The 21304-nt window shown below is 34.9% G+C and overlaps 3 protein-coding genes across 5 annotated transcripts in view; 2 read left to right on the top strand and 1 right to left on the bottom strand.

Moving 5' to 3' along the window:
• Positions 1–163: 163 nt before the first annotated feature.
• Positions 164–934, top strand: LOC129922438 (uncharacterized). Its single transcript, XM_056008463.1, has one exon. It carries the CDS (start codon positions 164–166, stop codon positions 932–934), a length of 771 nt encoding a protein of 256 aa, XP_055864438.1.
• A 2600-nt stretch (positions 935–3534) lies between these two features.
• Positions 3535–5169, top strand: LOC129922595 (neuropeptides capa receptor-like). Its single transcript, XM_056009282.1, has one exon. The coding sequence runs from the start codon at positions 3556–3558 to the stop codon at positions 4591–4593; it is 1038 nt and encodes a 345-aa protein (XP_055865257.1). The 5' UTR covers positions 3535–3555; the 3' UTR covers positions 4594–5169.
• Positions 5170–19465: 14296 nt separating this feature from the next.
• Positions 19466–21304, bottom strand: part of LOC106077562 (echinoderm microtubule-associated protein-like CG42247) — a 93368-nt gene continuing 91529 nt past the window's right edge. For all 3 annotated transcript variants that reach the window (XM_056008087.1, XM_056008088.1, XM_056008089.1), the window contains one exon: positions 19466–21268. In XM_056008087.1, the coding sequence (XP_055864062.1) occupies positions 21128–21268 (141 nt within the window). In that variant the 3' untranslated portion in view covers positions 19466–21127. The remainder of the gene's footprint in view (positions 21269–21304) is intronic.

The following is a 21304-nucleotide window of genomic DNA, read 5'->3' as shown; positions in this document are numbered from 1 at the left end:
CTTAAAATAATTTTTGTTCAACTAAAATTTCGTATTCTGCCAGTACTAAATCTTTAAAATAAACTGCTATTTTTTTTTCTTATATTCACTATTACGATATAAGTCATTTGATCGAATAAATTGTTTCTCTTTATATTCAAATGTATATAGACCTAATGCGAAAATGCTAAGTGAAAATTTGACTTTTGCTAATGAAATCCTCAACGAGCGAAACACATGGCTGGCGATAAAAATTCTCATGTTTGGCATCACTCCAGCCATTTCCATCTTTGGTGTTGTGGGTAAAGTGTTGAGCATCATTGTCTTGACCAAACATGGAATGTCCAAATGTTCTAACATTCTGTTGGTGACCTTAGCTTTCTATGACATTACATTTCTGATATCTTTCAACAGCGTACCAAAGCTTATCTACGAAGCCGTCTGGAACCATGAATACGTTAAGTACTCAAAGTCAGTATGTGATATGTTGTTTGTACTATTTACTTTCTTCACTGTGCTGGATTACGGTATTGGTATTATGAGTCTGTCGTTGCCTATGTTGATAACAGCCGAAAGAATTGTTGTCATTTTCTTTCCATTCCACTCAGGCAGAAGTCTGACACCAAAAAGAACGTGGATCATTATCGCTGGCATGACTCTCTATTGGCTCTCTGTATCTGTCTACTTGAGCTTCTGGCAGGACATGGAGGTCAGATATGACCCCATCAGAAATACATCTCTGGGTCTGATCAAGAGATCCGCTTTAATTTATGAAAACCCAACATTCATTGCTGCATTTCAAGAAGTGATTATTTACTCCAGTATATGTGTACCACCAATATTCACTTTAACAGGATGTATTGCCATTTCCGTTCAACTTCAAATTGCTTCCATTAAACGAAAGAAAATCAGATATGACCCCATCAGAAATACATCTCTGGGTTTGTCTACTTGAGCTTCTGGCAGGACATGGAGGTCAGATATGACCCCATCAGAAATACATCTCTGGGTCTGTCTACTTGAGATTCTGGCAGGACTTGGAGGTCAGATATGACCCCATTAGAAATACATCTCTGGGTTTGTCTACTTGAGCTTCTGGCAGGACATGGAGGTCAGATACGACCCCATCAGAAATACATCTCTGGGTCTGATCAAGAGATCCGCTTTAATTTATGAAAACCCAACATTCATTGCTGCATTTCAAGAAGTGATTATTTACTCTAGTATATATTGCTTCCATTAAACGAAAGAAAATCACATCATCAATTCGATCCACGAGTAGAACAACAAAAACCTTGTTGGCAGTTTGCGCAGTCTACTGCGTTTCTGCAACCTTGCTGACAATGCCTATGTACATTCCCGCAGAGTATGCCTCATATTCTTTGACAGATGACGAACCCTCAAACGTAGGGAGGCTGTTCTATCAGCTCATGAGCACTGTCAGCTGCATCAACAGCTCATCTGATTTTATTGTTTATGTTGGTGTCAACAAACAGTTTAGAGGAACGCTTACAAAAGTGTTGCATGATTGCTCGGGAAGGTTACAACCTCGCTCTGATTTGTCAGCTAAACGTTTTTCAAAAGCTAAAAGTATGTGAAAGTTTATTTTTTCTTTTGTTACAAAAATACCTCTATTTAAGTCGCACTTTCGGAATGGGCCAAGGGTGGACACGTTTCTCGAAAACGGCTCCAATTATTTTCCTTGACACTTGATGTATATTAAGGGGAAGAATTATTAGCTCGATGGCCACACTGAGAGAACTCTAGTTTGATCGTTACAATTTTTCAAAGCATAAAAGAAATTAATTTAAAATTGTCTAGAGTCTAGAGGAATAGAAAATACTAATCTTGAACAGATGACTTCTTCCGGTATTTCCGCGTGTACGCCCTGTACGCCCTATTCTTTCAAGAGTTGTACATCGTCTTCTAAGTTTAGAACTTAAGGCTAATCATTGGAATATTATAAAGTCTAGTAGATTTATACCTGGATTTTTTTTTATTTCGGGAAGGGTGCGGGGTTGATGGGGCGATTAAAAATGTTCTAAAAAATGATCTAATATTTATTCGTTATTAAGAGAAAAATAATCGCTCTATAAGTTGTATAAAGGTGTTATTGTCTTTATAAACAAGTATTTTAAAAATATTTTTGCCTAGGCAGTATCAATAACGCCAGTGAAAACTGAGTTTTAGGCACTGGGAAACATCGAATGTTTTTATTCGTCCTTGGTAGATTACGTCTGAAAACAAAAATGTAGATATTAGCAATATTTATACAATAGTAAGAGCTACTTAGTTGCACTAAATGTGATTAACCTTAAATCATAATGAAATCGTTACAATTAACAGGGCTGGAATTAGACTTCATAAATCCTTAAGCTATTTGAGTAATGGCGACCCCTTGTCATCAGTAAAATACAATTTTGCCTCTTTCTTTATTGAAAATGACTGAAGTTATCCCTGGAACCATTTTTGGATGGGTCCGAAGCAAGTTGGGGCCCTAAACTATAGTTGTTGTTGGCTTTAGATAAATAGAGCACTGGTAATAAGACATTGCCTGGTGACTATCTTCATAAAACACCAAATCAATGTGTTAAATCAGTTGTGCATATTAATTAAAGACTTAAATTCTACTAAGGGACTGGTTCCCAGTCTGATTCAGGCAACTCTTGCTATGCTCTACGACTTCAACTTTGCAAGTAGAAAAACTGTCGCTATATACTATAGAGTATAGAGCATGTTCCAGAAGAAAACTATGCATATTTATTTGGGTTAAAAGCCGAAAGTATGTTACTTCCTTTATCACATACACATTTTATTTCTTTTATTTTAAATTGTAACAGTTCCAAAATCCTACCAAAACTAAGTGCCTAAATAAAGGTAAAATTTAGCATTGTACCGGTAGTTCTTGAGCCAACGAGTTAAAGCTAAGTATATGATAGCACCTTTCATAAGATATGAACTAGATTGGTAAATACCAACGCTCAGCCTCTGTCAATAATGGAACATTAGAGCAAAAAAAAAGTCATTGTTTGTTCAGTTTATGAGTTCAGCTGTGTGCGTGTATGTAGTGATGTGTGTGCGTATCAGAACAATTAGTGTAAAAACAAAACCGTGGACTAATTGTAGAGCAAGACCTACATTGTATTAATCTCGACTGAAAGTCAAAGAAATAGTATTGGTTTTCTGAAACTAATCACGTCTCAAGACAATTTAATTGCATGTGCAGTAAAAAAAAGCTAGATAATGACAGACTAACTTTACTTTTAGAAAAAAAAAAGATCGTTATATGACTATCTAACAAATATCGTATTATTATCTAAATCATATTCTGACACTGCAGTCGTGTGACAACAATGAAATCTTTCATTTTATAATTACAAGTGATAATGGAAATGTATTAATAGTCTGATAACAAATATTCGCCTTTAATTATGTTTTCGGGAGATTTCTAATAAAGTGTCCCACAAGCAAAAAAGTAACAATTTAAATTCAACATATTTAAAGTAACAATCGCAAAGTTATTTTGACTATCATGAAAGTGCTAGAGACAGTGTATCCGAATAAATTGTTTAGAAAATGAGTAACGAAAGTTCCAGTGTAGTGTCCAAGTTACTTGATGATCAAAACACATGGCTGGCAATGAAAATTCTGATGTTTGGAATAACTCCTGCTATCTCTATCTTTGGTTTTGTAGGTAACATATTGAGTATCATTGTCTTGGTCAAACATGGGATGTCCAAATGTTCTAACATTCTCTTGGTCAGTTTAGCTTTCTGTGATATCATCTTTCTAGTATCGTACAACAACATACCAAAGATTATCTACGAGGCCGTTTGGAACCACGAATATGTTGACTATTCAAAGTCCACTTGTGATGCGTTGTTTGTACTATTTACCATCTTCACGCTGTGTGACTATACTTTTGGTGTCACTGGAATGACGCTGCCCATGCTAATTACTATAGAAAGACTTGTGGTCATCTTCTTCCCGCTCAATTTTAACCGAGCGTTAACACCAACGAGAACTTGGATGGCCATTGCGGGGGTGGCTGTCTACTCACTTTCACTCTTTGTCTACAGCAGCTTTTGGCAAGTATTAGACTACAGCGTTGACCCTGTGCGAAATATTTCTGTAGGACTCATTAAAAGATCAGCCTTTTTTAACGATAATCCAGAATCGGTTGCCACTATTCAAAATTTAATGGTTTACACTAGCATAATAATTCCACCCATTTTCACTGTGACTGGATGTATTGTCATTTCAATCCAAATTCAAATCGCCTCCATCAAACGAAAGAAGATGACGTCATCAATGCGCTCCACCAACAGGACGACCAAAACTTTGCTAGCAGTTTGCGCTGTCTACTGCGTTACATCAGCGGTGCTGTCATTGCCACTGTATATTCCCGCAGAGTATGCTTCTTACGCACTCACAGATGAGGCACCATCGAACGTTGGGAAGCTGTTCTTTCAGCTTGCGAATACTGTCGGCTGCATCCAAAGCTCGTCTGATTTTATAGTGTACATCGGTTTAAACAAGCAATTCAGAGACACGCTTAGAAAAGTTCTAGCAATTCAGTTCTTTCACCCCAGAGCCAGCTTTTATCGTCTATGAAAACTATCGTCTCCATTTAACACGGGTCATTGTTTTTCTACTTAAGCATGAGGCTATCTATTGCAAAGGAAACACAAAACGTAGCTCTTCTACTCTTCCTCTTCTTCCTTGTTCTCATTGTTATGTTGGAGTGTTCACATTCTTCTTCTTAAACTGTGAGGTAGAGTTGAGCCTTCGGCTCTTGGAACTCTAGCCCAGCAAAAGTGAACAAGAGCTCGCTCTAACCTGGCGGGTTGGTCAGACTCGCGGCAAGAGGCCGCGTATAGATCTACTAAGTCCCCCGCCATTTTTCTTTTCTATATCAGGCTAACCGTGCGGGACACGCCATTTATTATGTAACGGCCCCTTGAGGAACGGCGCCTGGATTGTGACAAGGTTGTGGGAGCTTTTTTACAACTCCGCACAGTGCAATGAGGATGATCTCGCGCCCCCTTAGGCACCACCACGGGAGTCTTGTTTTGCTACCCTTTAGCCTAATCGTTTCCTCCTACGATCGTTTTCACCCGGGCGCCACTATGAGGCAGGGTAGCATGCCCGGGGAACTGTTCAGATAACTAGACCAATATACGAGATGAACTGAGCAGTGGTTTGCAAATCGACTGATTTCTACATTTAGTTTTATCTGTCGATTTCTTATTCTATCCCCATAGTAAATAATTTATTATTTTTAAAAAAGTGAAAGAATAATAAAAAATCAAATTTAATTAATTCAATAAATAAGTTAATTGCATTTTGATATTTTGAGCAAGGAATGTGTTGCCAGAGTCAGTCATTGGTTAACATTTTTGACTAGACTGACCTAGGAACACGCGTTGGACGTAGTATCTTCTTTTTTGAAGTAACGTCTGTATTTCATAAAAAGGATAAAATAAAGAGAAGAAGATTTTAGTTTATAGTTTCATTTACTTTATTTAGTTCCAAATCTCTTCAAATCTTCTTCTTTGTTACTTTGTAACAGTTTGCCTTCAGTTTTACTGACATCCCCTCCACAGTGCTCCATATCGCATTCCCATCTCCATGTTACTCTATTTTATGGACAGAAAACAGGATTATACAAAATCAAAAACTCAACAAACAAACTGCCACACATACTGAGGTGGCAAAAAACAACAGAAGCAAAATATAAGGAAATACTTTTGAAATAAAAGGCTTATATTAAGTGTATTAATTAGTTTTGATCAGTCATGTAATTGGTAATAAGACGACATTCTATAAAGGGCACTAATTAAGCTTATACCACCACTTCAGTCAAGTACAATTTCTTTCCCTTGTTTGCAAAACCAAACAATGTATTACCGATAGTTAATTAACTAAATGGTTTATTTTTTTATTTTGTTTATTGATTCTTGTGTTGTCAGGTAAAATAAATAATTATGCACACTTTCAGCTTGATCCGAGATTGGGTGTCGGAGAAATAACGTGTACAAACTTTTGCCAAGACAGACAGACAGAGTGAGTTAAAATTAGCTTTGTAAAAAAGCATCGCCTCGTTTTTAAAATGTGATTGGGTCGTGGCACATAACGAACTAGAATGTAGTCAGCCCCCTTTCCACAGTGTATTCTAGCGTGTAATAAATTAAAGAGATTTCTTTTAAACACTACAATTCATATTCTACAAATACGATTCTGTTAAAATGAATTATAAAATTTATTAAAGTAAAATATAAAGGAACAATTAATTAATTTAAAATACACAATTTCCGAAATTTGCCTCCGTGTTTTAAAATGTTTATTTTGTTTTTTTTTCCCTTTTTCAAATATATTTTTATTACATTTTTTTTATGTTTGGGAAGGAAAATATTACCTGTATATTTTTTTTCTTTCTTTAAATGTCACATGATCAAGTGACCTGATCTTGAACGAGTTGGGATGACCGGGGAAATTTGGGAACAGAGTTAGACATTAGTTGTTTTTTTGTTGTTTTTTTCGTCAGTGGATGGCTGCATTCCCACGTATACTTTCTCATTTTTTTTATTATAGTTGTATATTTTTACCTTTCAGTTTTATTATTAAAGAGACCGTTTTTTAAGAATTTTTATTTCATTTTTGTAAACAGTATTCGATGTAAATCATACTACTTTCATCTTCTTTGGATTGTATCGTCTCTGGTTCATTCAAGAAGCCGAGTTAATTAATATTCCAAATTGTACTCTGGTGTCCTGTGATCTATGTGTACGTGATTTAAATCTACAAAATACACTAAGGGGCCAAAAATAAAGTTTTAAAATCGCGACAGTGTTGAATAGCTAGAGTTCCAGCCACCTCTTCATAAAACCTAAACAACAACCAGTCGACACAGGGGCCACTGTTTTCGTCTTGTGACAATATCACGTTGGAGTTATCTTCACCCTGACTACCATCAGTGTCCTTTAGAAACGTGATGTTGGTAATTCCGAATGGTTGTGAGGTCGAACAGAAGCTATCACACTTTAACCTACGAACATAAACATCTTTAACATGTAATAATCCATTTCCAAGTACTAGAACCTATTTAGTTATACAAATGAAATGTACATTTATATATAAAAATTTATAAATTAATATCAGTTTGAATTGTTTCGTAATCAGTCTAATGATTTTAATTGTTTCTAGATCTACATACCACATTAAAGTTTAGAATGGTTTCAAACTTCTAACAGCAATTACAAAGCCTGGGGAACTATTGATTATGCCAATCACTACCATGCAAATCGAACCAGATTAGAACGTGGTTTGTCTAGACACATAAAACAATATTGGTATTTGCGAATTCTCAACCTTTGTTGATAGATAATTACATAATCTATTTAATGCGTTTCTTCTTGTGTATGTGTGTGAGAGAAACAATTAGAAAGAAATCAAAGTGAACTAATTGTAGACCGAAACCTTAATTAACTGAAACTCTTAATTATATCTACAGACAAATAACTAGATAAGAACAAACATTACCGGTACTCAAGAATTCTTTGCAGAAAACTATCTCTGACCAATTTCAGGATCCCTACTGTTTTTTTTTAATGAAATGATTCATAGTCACTTCTCGGCTGAATGAGACCTTGTAGGTGTAAAAATGGCAATTTGTTCCTAGATAATTAAAATTTTTATGTAAATATCTATATAATTTCAAATGAAATAATAAGATGATAGATATCACAAATTATCTCACAAAAGTAAAGAAAAAAAGGTACATTATAGTATGGAATAAACTTATTAAATAATTATGAAAATGTATTTTTATAGACTGTGGGTGAGAATACATTGTTTAAAAAATGATTAACGAAAGTTCCAGTGTAGTGTCCAAGTTACTTGATGATCAAAACACATGGCTGGCAATGAAAATTCTGATGTTTGGAATAACTCCTGCTATCTCTATCTTTGGTTTTGTAGGTAACATATTGAGTATCATTGTCTTGGTCAAACATGGGATGTCCAAATGTTCTAATATTCTGTTAGTCATTTTAGCTTTTTGTAACATCATTTATTTGGTATCATATAACAATGTACCTAAGATAATCTATGAAGCAGTGTGGAACCATGAATACGTTGGCTATTCAAAGTCCACTTGTGATGCGTTGTTTATACTATTTACTATCTTTATCTTGTGTGACTATACTTTTGGTCTGATGGGAATGACTCTGCCAATGCTAATCACTGTAGAAAGACTTGTGGTCATCTTCTTTCCATTCAAATTTAAACAACTTCTGACACCAACAAGAACGTGGCTGACTGTTGTTTGCGTGTGTTTCTATTGGCTCTCTATATTTGTCTACAGTAGCTTTTGGCAAGTTTTAGATTATAGTTTTGATTCTACCAGAAATATATCGTTAGGATTATTCAAAAAGTCTACTTTCTATAATGACAATCCAGAATCGGTTGCCACTATTCAAAATTTAATGGTCTACACTAGCATAATAATTCCACCCATTTTCACTGTGACTGGATGTATTGTCATTTCTATCCAAATTCAAATCGCCTCCATCAAACGAAAGAAGATGACGTCATCAATGCGCTCCACCAACAGGACGACCAAAACTTTGCTTGCAGTTTGTGCTGTCTACTGTGTTACATCAGCGGTGCTGTCATTGCCGCTGTATATTCCTGCAGAGTATGCTTCTTACGCACTCACAGATGAGGCACCATCGAACGTTGGGAAGCTGTTCTATGAGCTGGCCAACATTGTTGGTTGCATCCAAAGCTCTTCTGACTTTATTGTGTACATCGGCTTAAACAAGCAATTCAGAGACACGCTTAGAAAACTTTTCGCATTTTCGTTTCTTCGCCTCATAAATGGCTTTCATCGTGTCTGATTCATACCATCAAGCAAAACACAGTTAATGAAATTGGGATTATATTTGCATATCTCTAAATTTAAAAAGTTATCAGCTGATAATGTTAACTTTTCTTGAATAAAAGTATTGTGTTTTTTTCACGTCTCATATAATATAACGTAATAGATAGCTTGTTAATATTAAGAGTTATAGCATATGTTTAACAAAATACAAGATTATAAAGAACTATGGGGTTGCTACAGATGTATCCGTCCATGGTTTCGTTGTTTTTTATAACAGGCAGATATATTTAGCAAAACTTTAAGAAACGATGAACTACAAACTGCCGACAACCACGACCCTCAGTCCCACTCATAAATTGTTCTTGCATTACCATTTCACCCAATGAACGAGGTCCTGCTTGTCGTCTGCCGGATTACGTCAAGCGGTAACATTTAATGATTTGAAATAACAAGAACCAAAACAGAAAGATGAAAAGAAAACAGGAACATATCACCATAGGAATACAATTACGATGCTAGTGATAAGAAGAAAGAAGGCCTTCCTAGCCCATGTCTCATCTTCGTAACAGTTCCTCACGAACATCGCACATTGTGATAGTGTTATTCTCACAGTTAGAAGTTCTCAATATGTAAATACGAGTGGGAAGCGGCTAAGTGCGCTTGAACTTGGCTTGACTTGGCTACCTATGAAGGCGGCTCGATGTTCGACACCCGACTCGATACAGAGTTGTGTTTACTGAGCGCAAAAGGCAGCACGGAAAAACTTTCTCCAAGATACCCCTACCCCCCACTGGTCCACAAATGAGATTGGACCATAGTGTTCTAAGCATGCTATAAGCATGAAAGTAGCGCTATAAAAAGCTTTAATTTATAATTTATTTATTCTCTTTAATCGGTTTAACTTCCGCCACTACTACGACAGGGAGAACTGGGTATCAGCTCAAGGAGCAAAAACATTTTTAAAAAAAAAATGTGATAAAATGATTGGTCGTGTCCGTCGGAGGGAGAACAATCCTAAAACTCATCCTTAATGAGCAACTCACGACAGGCTCAAGAAAAACTGCTCGTTCTCACCTTTGATATGTGGATGTAATCAAACGAGATCTCAAAGCAGTGGACAGACAGATATAATGACTACTAGGAAGACATAGACCTAGACCAGTGACTCCCAAAGTGGTCTGTATAGACCTCCAGGAGTCTACGAAGACTTCCAAGGGGTCTAGGAAAGTAAAAAAATAAATTGCGATCTATGAAATGTCCACGGGGGTCTATGAAATGTCCACGGGGGTCTATGAAATGTCCACGGGGGTCTATGAAATGTCCACGGGGGTCTATGATAATGGATTTTATCTAAGCAGGTCGTGACTTTAATTTTCACATCCCATTAGTGTAATTATTTCATACACTAATATATGATTTGTACCTTCATTAATTCTTTAAATATTTATCCTGCTACTCAAACGAAAAAAATGTTGTATTTAGTTTCAATACTTATTTAAATAGCTTACTTTTGTGTACATGTAACTAATTTTTAACAAAAAATAATGCAGATTTTACAGCGTCGATTATTTAAAATTAGGATTAATTCCTACCTTGTAAAACAAGCGGTTGCCTAAGTGCCTTTTTATGACGATACAAAAACTAATTACGCTGGAGGATCATTTGAGACGATAAAAAGATAAAGGCTTTAAAAATATTTCAACACTCAAAGATAAATTTCAGAATAGACCCACTAAATCTCTCTTTAAAATCTAATAGAGAAGATAATGGTTTGTATCTTTCAAGATCTCTTTGCTTATAGCCATATACGGAAAACACTTTAAAATACTTTAAATAAAACATTGATTTTAGCAATCGTTGAAGTAGTTTTAAAAACTGTTTTACACAAACCTACATCTGATATTATTAAAATAGTTTCTTGAAGCAACAGTTCCAGGGTACATCAGTGGTATGAGTTATAACATTTAAAGTTTCTTGCAAATGACAAATACAGACTGGGATCAGGGGCGTCAGGCTCTGACAGGGTGTAGCGGTGTGTTTTGCAAATTGTATAAGAATCGCAGGCTCCTTATTTTTCCTCTGTGTTGACCCAAGAATCCTTTACCATGTTTGGGTGTACCTGCAAGGCAGAAGAGTTTTGAATTCAGTTTTCTTTCTGCTAGGGCTAATGAGTCCCTCCTACCCAAAGCTTACTGGTTTAGGCGCCAGTTAATCACCTTCGCCACCTTTCCTCATAGTGAAAACAGTCTCGCGGACCCAATATTTGAGCCACACATGAAAGATCAATAAATACACGAGAAACTACTCTTGACGAAAACGTTTACAATGATACTTAATGGCAATTAATTCATTAATATTTAATGTTTTAAGGACTACCGTACTTCGTAGAACAACTAATTCCCATATGAAACATAACATCCGTAGCAATGGATGAAAAACCTGTAAAAAAAAAAAAAAAAACATTTCCAGTGTGTTTGGTGATTCCAGTCATACAAATCCTATACTCTTAAGCGAGCAATTCTTGTATGTATGTATGTATATATATTTATATATAAATTTTATTTCGAAAACGGCTCTAACGATTTTCTTCAAAATTTCACGGTATGTGCATAATAGTGAGAAAAAATTATTAACTCATTGGCCACATCGGGAAAACTCGAAGTCGACCGTTATATCGGTTTGAAAATGGCTCATTATCGAAAAATTAATTTTGGCCAGAATGTTTTATGAATGAAATTTTCTATATGACGTCAATGGGAAAAAAACTTGGCACCGCTTACGTCACTAGGCTCACAGCAGTACACTAAGACATTTCTTCGCAAACAAGAAAAAGTTTTAATGATTCAATTGGCGTAATTAAACATTTGCGCACCATGTTATTGTACATTGATTCAATATAAAACTATGGAATAAAAATAATGAAATTAAATATCTTTATGCATGATTAGTTATTGTGTTTTAAAGGCTTTATAAATTGTTTACACTATAATTGCGTACACCCGTAGGTAGCTTTTACTTTGCTATTATTTTGCTGGTGTATTATTGCAATGTGTTCAAGTTTTGAAGTCTACTGTCCCATACCAAAACATAGGAAATGGTCATAACACAGCTTATCTAAGCCTTACTTGCACAACCAGGGCAGGGCCTAACATTTGCAGGGCCCTATGTGAAATGGATTGCGCGCGGACCAGTAAGGGAAGGGATAAGGATAATAAGTGAAAATAAAGATTTTGTATTAGAAAATAAATTCGTATTTGCATTACATTTTTATTAACTGAAAGCTGACGATGCCGTTGTTTTTTATATCACGCGTAGGACTGACTTTTACCGTATTGATTGACACCCCAAAATGACAATTTCGTCTTTTTAAGGACATTTTTATGAGTTTCAGGAGATTTCCAGGAGCTCCTTGAAAACAAGGAGACCACGGGAACCCTATTATAAATTATAATGGTTTAAAATAATAATAATTTATACCTAGAATTACCCCGGGGCTTTTCAACCTTCGGGGTCCAGTGCGACAGCATAGGCCTAAGGCTGGCCCTGATGATATCCAGTTCGCTGTCAACGAATTTTCATCACGCTGCTGCTTTTTTTGTTAACATATAAACCTCAGTAAAACAGAAGTCATGTTCCTGAAGTCACCCAATAAAACCTACTCACCCCAAAGATCACCGCGCATAGACATCCCTTAAAGTGGTAGATAACTTCACATTATCTGGGAAGCATAGTATCAAATGACGCATTGCTTTAAAGAGAGGTTGATATGTGATTAGGGATTGTCGTGCTTTTGGACGCCTCCAAGCGAGAGTGTGGCGAAATAAATCGCTTAGCCTGTGTACAAAAATCAGTGTCAACCAGTGATTATCTCAACCCCTCTATGTGGATCTGAGACATGAGTACTTTATAGAAAGCAACTAAGACTTCTTGAACGACTTCACCAAAGACCGCAAAACAAACAGCGATATTCTTGCAAAATGGTATAAACTTCTTATAATCCGACAGTCACGCTTTGCAGGGCACTTATTCCGTATGGGGGACCAACATATTTTTGGCAATCTTTTTTTTTTTTTAGTAAGCTGAAAGGTTGTCGGAGTAAAAGAGATGCCTCACAATAACGCGTCCTTAGAATACTAACGCGATGTTTTTAAGTCTCTTAGGAAAAAAGTGCGCGATTTTACTTTGTTACTAGGTGCCCGTTTTACACTATAACGTAGAGATGATTCTTACTAAAGCCATAATAATAAGGCTTGTCTTCGAGAACGAAAAAGCAACTCTTCGGATTGATAGTCTTTACCCGATCGTTCATTTTCGTAATTACAACAATATTCCCAAAATGACTTCGGGTATATATCCATCCTTAACAAATTATTCATCCGAGCGAGGCTCGGTCACCAGATATTTAATTGTTATTTTAATTGGTTGGTTTAATTGTGAATTTTATCAATAAAAAAGATAGATCTCTCTAACTTATAATGAAGCTTTAAATTACTTTTTCACTCCTCAAGTCACTAAATTAGAAATTAGTTTTAAAAAATGGAGTTGATGAATTTCCAAAAATACAATGCAAATTAAGCAGGGGGTCTACCGAAAACCAGAAAACATGGCAAGGGGTCAACGAGACAAAAGTTTGGGGTCCATTGCCCTAGACCGCACTTTGAGTAGAGAGATGTGTCCAAAAAATCAATTCCAAATAAAATAAGTTTTTCTGTTGTTGTTTTGTTTTTGTTGTTGTTGTTTTTTAGCAGCCCCCGAAAGGGGAAAAGACGCTAGTAGTTTTGTGTGAAATTTCCGTCCGTCCGTCCGTCCCTTTGAGATCTCGTAAAAGACAAAAAGTTTGGGGTCCACTGCCCTAGACCGCACTTTGAGTAGAGAGATGTGACCAAAAAAATCAATTCCTAATAAAATCGGTTTTTCTTTTTTTTTCTTTTTTAGCAGCCCCTGAAATGGAAAAAGACGCTATTAGTTTTGCGTGAAATGTCCGTCCGTCCGTCCGTCCCTCCGTCCGTCCGTCCGTCCCTTTAAGATCTCGTAAAAGACAAAAAGTTTGGGATCCACTGCCCTAGACCGCACTTTGGTTAGAGAGATGTGATCAAAAAATCAATTTCCAATAAAATAGGGGTTTGTTTTTTTTTTGTCGTTTTTTTTTGGGGGGGAGAGGGTTAACGGCCCCCAAAAGGGGAAAAGACGCTACTAGTTTTGTGTGGAATGTCCGTCCATCCATCCATCCGTCCGTCCGTCCTTCCCTTTTAGATCTCGTAAAATAGAAAAGATATTGAAAATTCGACATCATGATATGTTAGACCTTTCAAAGTTCTGATGCAACGGCTTCTTTTTTTCGTTTCTGAAAGTAAAAATTTAATTTTTAAAATCAATTATGCAAGCAGATTTTTCACAAAATACATAATTTTTACAACTATTCACTATTAATTGTAACAAACACAGCAGGCTATTTAGTAAGGGAGATGACTACTTACCATATTTTTAACACATTTATGCAAACGGTTTTTCATAATACTGCGAAATCACAGACACACCGTAGATGTATAGATGTTTTAAATTGGTCTCCTGAATCATAGTTCGTTGAAGTATACTCAAAAAGGCTCATGATCATAATAGAATCTAATTGTTATTTACGTTATAAAACATCTGGGACCATGTATAGTCAACTCGTTGCGATTTTACTTTTCAAGCGAAACAATTATGGCTTAAATATTTCTCACCTATGTGTGGATCCGAGCTTGTGTGATAAATGTCTTTCTAATCTTGTTATTTTAACAATTTTCCTTATTAGCTTGCAAACAGGACCGGGATTTTGAAAACGGCTCTAACGGTTTTCTTATAATATTTTCTTTGGGAAAAAAATTCTAGCTAATTGGCCATACACTATAATACAATAAAAACTCTTTGACCGTCATAGTATAATCATCTTAAAATTAGGCCTAAATTCTATATCTTTGAAACACTCGTCAATGTAATATTATAATTGTCCTTTAAGGATAAAGTCGAATCAGACAAAGAACCAGAATTATTTGAAAATATTTTAATTGTCGCAGCATAAATATTTGTATCAGTTTAAATTATTGTCCATCAATCGGTGTAGCGTAACGCAACATCTACATTAGGAATCATTGTCATTATATCTATTGGAGATGACTCGCTACGTCGTTGTAGTACGCCATCCTTTTATTGGCCCATGTTATTGAAACAATATTTTGGTATGGAACATACAATGAAAATGGAGCACAAATCAAAGAGCGTTAAAAAAAAGAAAATAGTAAATGACAATTTTAGCGGCCCCCGAAAAGGGGAATAGCTACTATTAGTTTTGTGTGGTCTACCTTGCTCAAAAACTTTTAAAAATCCAATATCATGATATTTTAGATCTTTCAAAGAACTGATACAACAGCTTCTTTTTTTTCTGAAAGCGAAAAATGCAATTGTTAAAATCAACTATGAGAGCAGTTTTTTCATAACAATACACCATTTTTACAGCTATCCACATTTGTAACACATTTATGCTAACGTTTTTTTTTATGGTAAAAAAATATGTTTAAAAAATATTTGTATTACTAAATTAAAAATTTTCTATCGTACTAACTACTTATATATTTTTGTAATGTTTACTTTTGTTTAAACAGAGAAAGAATCTATTTAGTATGCACATTAGTTGAATTTAATTTAAAACAACAATTAATAAGTTGTGTTTCATATTATGCCCATATTATGTAGTGCACAATAGCCATAGCTGAACATTTATATCAAGGGAGAAGTTTCTTTGTTGAAGCTTTGAATGAGAGATTGGCCTTTTACAAAACAATTATATCAATTAGATAATCATACAATAACATCAGTTAGACCAGGTTCACATTGTGAGTGTGTGTGTGTGTCAGAAATAAACGACAAAGAAAAAATAGTGAGCTAATTGTGGTAGACCAAGACCTTCATTCAATAAAACTCGTCTAAAAGAAATGTTTATTTTGGTAATGATGTATGATCCCCAACAACGCAATTCTATCTATAGCGATAATAACTAGAACATAATAAGAACGAAGAATACTCAAGAAGTTTTTGTAACAACGATCTACAAATAATAAGATCATTAACACCGTCACTGTGCCTACACAGTGTAATTTACAAGATTATTTTAAATTCATATGTGGATTGTTTTAATTACATGTCTACGTCGCTGTCTTTACGACACAGAGTACGTATAATTACTTTAGACCAAGTGTTACATTACCAAGGGGATCAGCATTCAGTCAGAATGCAGTCGTACTGAGTGTGACAGTTTCTACTGGTATTATTTTACAAATTGATACAAGTTATTTATTCTTCTTCAATTGGAAAATTTGAAAATTTCTCATAATTCAAAATATACACGATATGTTAAATACATTTTATATATAGATATATAAAAAGTTTTCTTTTATAAGATAAGATAAGATAAGATAAGATAAGATAAGAAAATTTTTATTGGTCCAATCAAATGGAAATTCCATCATAAAAATGTATTTTATAAGACGTAATATTTGACAATACATTGTTTAGAAAATGAGTAACAAAAGTTCCAGTGTAGTGTCCAAGTTACTTGATGATCAAAACACATGGCTGGCAATGAAAATTCTGATGTTTGGAATAACTCCTGCTATCTCTATCTTTGGTTTTGTAGGTAACATATTGAGTATCATTGTCTTGGTCAAACATGGGATGTCCAAATGTTCAAACATTCTCTTGGTGAATTTATCATTCTGTAACATCATTTATTTGATATCATTTAACAGTATACCAAAGATTATGTATGAGGCCATATGGAACCATGAATACGTTGGCTACTCAAAGTCCACTTGTGATGCGTTGTTTATACTATTTACTTTATTCACTCTTTGTGACTATACCTTTGGTCTAATGGGAATGACTCTGCCAATGCTAATCACTGTGGAAAGACTTGTGGTCATCTTCTTTCCATTCAAATTTAAACAACTTCTGACACCAACAAGAACGTGGCTGACTGTTGTTTGCGTGTCTATGTATTGGCTCTCTATATTTGTCTACAGTAGCTTTTGGCAGGTTTTAGACTACAGTTTTGATTCTGTCAGAAATATATCGTTAGGATTATTTACAAAGTCCACTTTCTATAATGACAATCCAGAATCGGTTGCCGCTATTCAAAATCTAATGATCTACACAAGCATAATTATCCCACCCATTTTCACTGTGACTGGATGTATTGTCATTTCTATCCAAATAAAAATCTCCTCCGCCAAACGAAAGAAGATGACGTCATCAATGCGCTCCACCAGCAGGACGACCAAAACGCTATTAGCAGTTTGTGCTGTCTACTGTGTTTCCTCGGTGGTGCTGTCATTGCCACTGTTTATGCCATCAGAGTATGCTTCCTATGACCTCACAGATGAGGCCCCATCGAACGTTGGGAAGCTGTTCTACGAGCTGGCTAACATTGTTAGCTGTGTCCAAAGCTCTTCTGACTTTATCGTGTACATCGGTTTAAACAAGCAATTCAGAGACACGCTTAGAAAACTTTTCGCATTTTCATTTTATCCCCTTAAATGTTGCTTGTACCGGGTTTGATTCACTGCGGCACCACTGTGATAAAACATGAACTTGTGCCCTGCACTTTTTTTTATGTATTAAAAAGTCAGCTGTTGAATGTTATTGATGCTGGGTATTTTTTGGTTACTAATAAATATATCCCAATGAAATGACAATAGTCAAAGTTAAAGCATTCGTGCATAATGTAAAAATGAAAATAAGAATAGTAGTAAAATATACTAAATTTAATTGTTTGCTTCAGGAGACAATAGTAGTTAGAAGTCCAGAGAGAGAGAGAGAGAGAGAGAGAGAGAGAGAGAGAGAGATATCTATATATATATATATCGGTATATCTATGGGCTTGTGTTCAAATTAGGAACTTAGTTTAGTTTTATCAACTTTAGAGATTTTTAGCGCCCTCGAAAGAGGGCCGATGTGCTAACCACTCTGGTATTTATAACCAATGCTTTTTTTTTGTAAAAGAATAGGTGACGGTACTCAATGATGGATTGCCTAACTTTTAACTACTAATAAATTAATAATAAACTTTAAAATACAATAAAAGTCATATTTTCACCCACATTTAAAAAGGTGACGGTATCGCCGTACCGTCAAAAAAAGCACTGTTTATAACTGGAGAAGATTGTATAGTTATATATTGTTTCAATTTAGAGCGGCGACCTATAAAGAGAACTAATTCAGCTTATACCATCACTTCAGTCAAGTTAAATTGTTTGCCATGTTCGATATACCAAACAAAATAATTAATTATCAATAGTTAATTAACAATTCAGAAATCGTTGCTACTATTCCAGATGTAATTTTCTATTCTAGCGTTTATATCCTACCAATTTTCACTTTAACCGGATGTATTGTCATTTCTATTCAAATAACATCATTGATTCGATCCACGAATCGAACTACAAAAACATTGTTAGCGTTTTGCGCAGTCAGTTGCGTTACTATAGCATTAGTGACTTTGCCTTTTACATTCCTGCAGAGTATGCCTCCTATTCTTTGACATATGCATTGAGAAACTGTTCTCTATCAGCTGGTGAACATGTACATGGAGATGTTACGTGACAATTAAAAGTAATCATTTTAAGATTAGAAACACGATTCCAAAAAGAGTTTTCGTTTTTACAAAAACTCAGAGGTCCCCCCCCCCCAAAATGAAAATAAAAAGGTGGGTTTCAATATTTTCAGGAGAAATATAAGAAACTTTGAGTACTATCAACAACCACAATCTTACTTTCGCCCATACAAAATGGCAGTGTGAGGGACGCAAAAGTAAAGTTCAGGCCTTGTGGTCTATAGGGCAGATGATGTAAGGGTCATCTGTTTCTGTGGCCTACGGTTAACGGGGTTTCATGTGGCCAGCACAACGACCAACCGCATTTACTTTTCCCCAACTCATGTCAGGTACCCATTAGAGATGGCAGGACTCAGAGGCTACCAAAGATCCCGAAATTAAAAATCCCAGTCTTCACCAGGATTCGAACCCGGGACCCACCCAGTTTGGAAGCCAAGCAGTTTACCGCCCAGCCACTGCCCCTTCCTTATATATTACAGAATCTCAAAACCTGGCTTCATAGCTTTTGGTAACATATTGGATAGATCCTGCTCACAGAACAAGCGTGTTGACTGTAAAACAGAGATTTATAGGTAGACTTTATTACACCCACATGTCTGGATGTCAAAATGTTTCATTATGTGAGTATGTAAGTGCTTATTAATGTCTCCACATATTATTAAAGTGAATGGCTAAATAACGTGAGATAAACCTATTACATTGAGGTTACAAATACATTCTGTTTGAATTCTAACAAGAAATAAAACGTAAGGACTTAGTGGTCAACGTTCAAGGATTAACAAGAACATTAAGCAGCCAGCATAAGGACCAAAACAATTTGATTGTCGTTCAAGCCACTCAGGTAGGCCTTCATCGAAATTAGAATACCTAGTGCTTTTTAAGTTTATTAAAATGAAATCAGCACTCCTGAACATTTTAAAGAAAAGTACATGTTATAAAGTACACCATACACAAAATCTAAATAGAATATTTTTTAATAGAAACTTTTTTTTTGTTACAGTTTCAACAAGTAAACATTATGGTATATAAAATATTCAATAAACGCATTATGTCAACTTATTCAAAGATGACGTCTGTTAATCAAAGACAAAGGTGAAGTAAAAAAGGTCTTTCGTCGTAACAGTTAATCGCCATTACCCTAACAGTGTCCTACATAGTGTAAGAACAGGATCACAATTTCCTATTCAAGTTTTTTTGCTTCTAGAAACAATAGTAACCATCAAGTTGTACTTCTTTTTACTATTAACAAGAAAATAATGGACTGAAAATCCTTTCCAAAATCATATAATTTTGTTTGTGTATAAAAATATAAACATCCTTTAAAACCTTGCTATTTATAGGTTGTCATATTTTCCAACATTTTTTTTTATCACAGTTTAATCAATTAGTGGTACCAGTTACACATAATTAAAAAAAAAAACCACACCCAGACCTGACTTGTATATTGTACACACATAAAGTGTTATTTTGTAGTTACATGTCCAGCACTGAATTGATGGAATGAGGCAGAGAGATATTGCAAACTGTCAATGTATAAAAAAAAACAACATTGAGTACAACATTAATTAAAAACAAATCTATTAATAACAAATTAGAAATCAGTTATCATTCCTAAAATAACAGACAGAATAGCAGACATTCTCAGCAAGGCATACATTTTTAGATTTGACCAAAAATACAATAACAAAATGAAAGTTAAATCAACATAAATGTCCAGTTCTTTATAGAATTTATTTATATAAAGTAGTTTCGATGTGTCTATATCAACAAAATAGTGAATATTCACAAGATATTAAGAACCTCAAAAACAAATATTATAATTTCTTTTTAATTTATGTTGCCAATAGTAAAGATTAATATATTTTAAAAGTTTACAAACTAAAGGGAAATATTCTTTCCTAACAAAATGTTTATTTTTTCGCCACTTCTTGCACTGACCAGCAGTCTGGAGTCAAGGTGACAAAGCTTTGACTTATTAGCCTGGCAACAAATTCTAAAATTGGTGCAGACTGTCAATAATGTCTTCTGGTATACATGTTAAAATTGCAGTGTTCAATGTGGATTAGTTGGAGTATTTATTTAGACAATAATGTAATGAAATCAAAATATGGACTTATAATATTTTTGAACATTTAGAAAATACATTGTAACTGATATCAATGATTTAAATACAATACAATCTTTTTGACAGCAAATTAAAAAGTTTTGCTTACTGTCTACTAAACTTTCAATTTTAATTGGATTGTGCATTTAAGTGCTATGAAAAATACATTTTAAAAAGTTCTTTTTTTAAGTGTCCCAAATTCCATTACTTTTTAATTATATTATTCATCATGTCTAGCCTACAACACACTCTATGGTATCTAGCCAACAACACACGCTATGGTAGAGTCAAGCAGAAGGACATTATGCTTCTGTTGCACAATGCAAGAGTGTAGTGATCCACAATGACTTGGTTAGAGGTAGTAGAGTAAGGCCATCTCCTTATGACCATTAAATTGAATGTTTCAGTCTAGATAGAAGGCTTGTTACACAATTTAGAACCTCTAAACATGATTGCATCATTCCGTAATTAAATTTGGATGGAGTTAAAAGTGTCTCCTAAATTCATGGCCAGGTTAGGTATTGACAGGATCAAGAACAGAGAACTGCATGAGAGCAGCATCATTTCCTCCAGAAGCAATCACAAAGTTGTCATCACAGGTAAATGTCACACAGGTCACATTGGAGGAGAAAACTTTAGTGTGTCTGAAGTTGGCCTGCAGGAGACAAAAGTACACAATAAATTACACAAG

This window comes from Biomphalaria glabrata, chromosome 13 (genome assembly GCF_947242115.1).
Source record: "Biomphalaria glabrata chromosome 13, xgBioGlab47.1, whole genome shotgun sequence".
NCBI lineage: Eukaryota > Metazoa > Mollusca > Gastropoda > Planorbidae > Biomphalaria > Biomphalaria glabrata.
This window is presented reverse-complemented; position numbering and strand designations above follow the sequence as displayed.